The following is a 2,883-nucleotide window of genomic DNA, read 5'->3' as shown; positions in this document are numbered from 1 at the left end:
GCAACTCTTTTTTCCTTTTTTTGCACAAGACTATGAGTATGAACAATTTGAGACGTTCATCGTAGTTCGAAGTCAACGCCTACTGGAAAAAAACATGTGGGAAGCATATATCATTTTTTTAGTGGTTTTAAGTTTATTCAACTTCGGACTAAGGTTGCCGAAATCACAGAAAAATCTGTATTATCACAGAACTTTTAGCAAAATTTCGTCAAAGAATCTGTGTCAAGGATCGCAGAATTTTTAAAATTTTTCAAAGATTTCACAGATTTTCTAATTTTTTTTACAGATTTCCAAAATTATAATCTTTTATGTCACTTCGTCTTTTTATTTCTAAATCAATTCATGAAAACATGGAAACAATTTAATGTACGATTTGTTGATGATTCACATGGATTTCCAATGAACTTCATAGAAATAGCGTCAAAGAAAACCGTCACAGAATTTTAGGTTCAAATCACAAAATTCGAGATTTTTTTGTCAAAAACACAGAATATGTTTTCAGTAACCTTGTTTGGACTCATATGTTTCTCTCAATGCAGATTTTTGGCAATCATTTGATATCAATGATTTTACTTTAAATTTGAACTTAAGAACATCTTGTATTTTAATTTTTTTTCATATACGGCCAACTTCAAGTTATAAGCGAGGTTTACTTTGCATCATATGCAACAGAAAATTTGAAAATGGTTTTGATAACTAATTATACAACGGAACGATCCCGATAAATAAAATATCATTTATATGATAGAATTGATCCGTATATTCACTTTCCTAAATATTTGCGGAGTTATTATTATTTATTTTCTTATTTGTAGAATATTAGAATTTTCTTTGATTTAGCCTTGGTTCAGGAGCTTACATTTATGTTGAATATTCTACACTTTTTAAGGAAAGGTATTTTCAGACCACAAATCAACTTTCAATCGTTAGATTCGATCCTGAAAAATTCCATTCACAAAAAAAAAAACAATACGTACAACACTGCCCTTTGTTGCCGCCTTTCTCGAACCTTTCCCTCACCTTGCCGTTCGCCGTCAGTCCATTCAGAAGGGCGAACGCGTGGTGGGTAAAAGGGATCTGTTTCACCGAGCGAGTCCTTGCTTTGACCCAGCCTTTCCTTCGAAGGTGGGAAAAAGGATACACGAAGGGATGAATGAAATGCCAAAAACCAAGAAAAAAGGTGGAGGGGACGAGATCTTTTCGGATCCTTCGGGTCACCTATAAAAGCGTTCCCTCATCCTCCAGGAAGCATAGTTCTCGTTTGGTTCTCAAGCAAACAACTTCGAGCTGGTTTTGGTGCCTTTTTTGGTTATCCGTTTCCATTTGTGTACGTTCTGGAAGAACGAAAGGAAAACCGTGATCTTGTATCATTTGTTGAGAGTGATAAGTGTTTCAAAAGACTATCGAAAATGTCTCGATCATTCCTAGTGGATTCGTTAATCAGTGATAAGCCGACTCCGGCTAAGAATACCATGTACAACTACAGTCAGTTTACTCAACTTCCGGTGACGCCACCAGCCACTTTGCCGTATTCGGCCTGTTACGTTGGAAGTTACCTGTTCTCACTTGGATTACAACAACAGCAGCAACAACAACAACAACTAGCTGCCGCCCAGCAACTTCAGTTTTCACCGCATCACGTGCCGATTCCTCAGCCTCAGAGCCTTGGACTTGACCTTTCCCCGAAGATGCTGTACCAGCCGACGGATGTGCAACCGCTGAAATTCTCCCCCAAAGAGGATTACTACCGGAAGTTGTACCGTTGCGAAAAAACTCCGGAACGTTACGCCCCCTACAGTTCACCATCGACCACGGTCGCAAAAACCGCAACCGCACCCGTCAGTAAGTCTTCAACGCCATCGCCCACACCCCTCGATGGACAGAGCTACTTGATCGACGATGAGCTATCGAGCAAGCGTATCCGCACGGCCTTCACCAGCACCCAACTGCTAGAACTGGAGCGCGAATTCGCCTCCAACATGTACCTCACCCGATTGCGACGGATTGAAATCGCCAACCGGCTGCGTTTGTCCGAGAAGCAGGTCAAGATTTGGTTCCAGAATCGTCGCGTCAAGCGCAAGAAGGGAGACGCCCCGATCTGCGCCGGAAGTCCGGCAGCATCCCCTAGTAGTTCTGCCAACACTTCTTCACCATGTCGATCACAACATCAACAACAACCGCAATCGTGCTGCACCGGTGGCCACAGTTCCGATGGTGAAGAGTCGCACGCCATGCGTCAGGAGCAACCGGAACTGAAGCCGAAGATCGAAGGAATCTCGCTGCTACAACAACAGCACCATCCGTGGGATTTTAGCAAAAGTTTTCACTAAATAGACTGTTGTTGATTGCGAGTGTCCTCCTCGGTCATGTTAAGGTGCTTAATAGATTTAAGTGAAAATGTATATGATAGTTTAAGATGTTACGAAAGTTAAAATATTGATACATATAGTTTTATGAAACATAAAATATAAAATCCAATTTACTACAAAACTTGAAGATTTCTTACTTATATTGAAAGAAATATTATTCCATACATTTAACTCCACACGAATTTCTTCACAAAGTTTTAAAACAAAAAAATTAAAAAAAAATGTATGAGATGGCTTCATCCCTTTTTTTTTGCATAACTCGAGAGCTAATTAAGCTAATGATAATTTTTTTTTGCCTGGCTCGAGAACTAATCTCGCAAAAAGAACCAAATTTGGGAAAGAATGGTATTTGAGTACGAGAAATATTTTATATTATGCTTCTAAGAGTAGCACATTCGCGGCAAGTGAAAAAACGAGAATTCTCGTATTTGGTCCGCAATGTATTAAGTAAGTTAAATATTGAAAATTCCAAATGTCAAACGTTCATGAACGGTAGTATTCAACAATTCCATTC

At 39.3% G+C, this 2,883-nt stretch overlaps 1 protein-coding gene across 1 annotated transcript; it reads left to right on the top strand.

The window, feature by feature from the left end:
* The first annotated feature begins 1,274 nt into the window (after nucleotides 1-1,274).
* LOC129755680 (homeobox protein Hox-B5-like) lies at nucleotides 1,275-2,490 on the top strand. Its single transcript, XM_055752297.1, has one exon. The coding sequence runs from the start codon at nucleotides 1,410-1,412 to the stop codon at nucleotides 2,328-2,330; it is 921 nt and encodes a 306-aa protein (XP_055608272.1). The 5' UTR covers nucleotides 1,275-1,409; the 3' UTR covers nucleotides 2,331-2,490.
* The last annotated feature ends 393 nt before the right edge of the window (nucleotides 2,491-2,883 follow it).

Source organism: Uranotaenia lowii, chromosome 3, assembly GCF_029784155.1.
Source record: "Uranotaenia lowii strain MFRU-FL chromosome 3, ASM2978415v1, whole genome shotgun sequence".
Classification (NCBI taxonomy): Eukaryota; Metazoa; Arthropoda; class Insecta; order Diptera; family Culicidae; genus Uranotaenia; species Uranotaenia lowii.
Note: the sequence above shows the minus strand (reverse complement) of the source record. Positions and strands in the feature narration are given on the sequence as shown.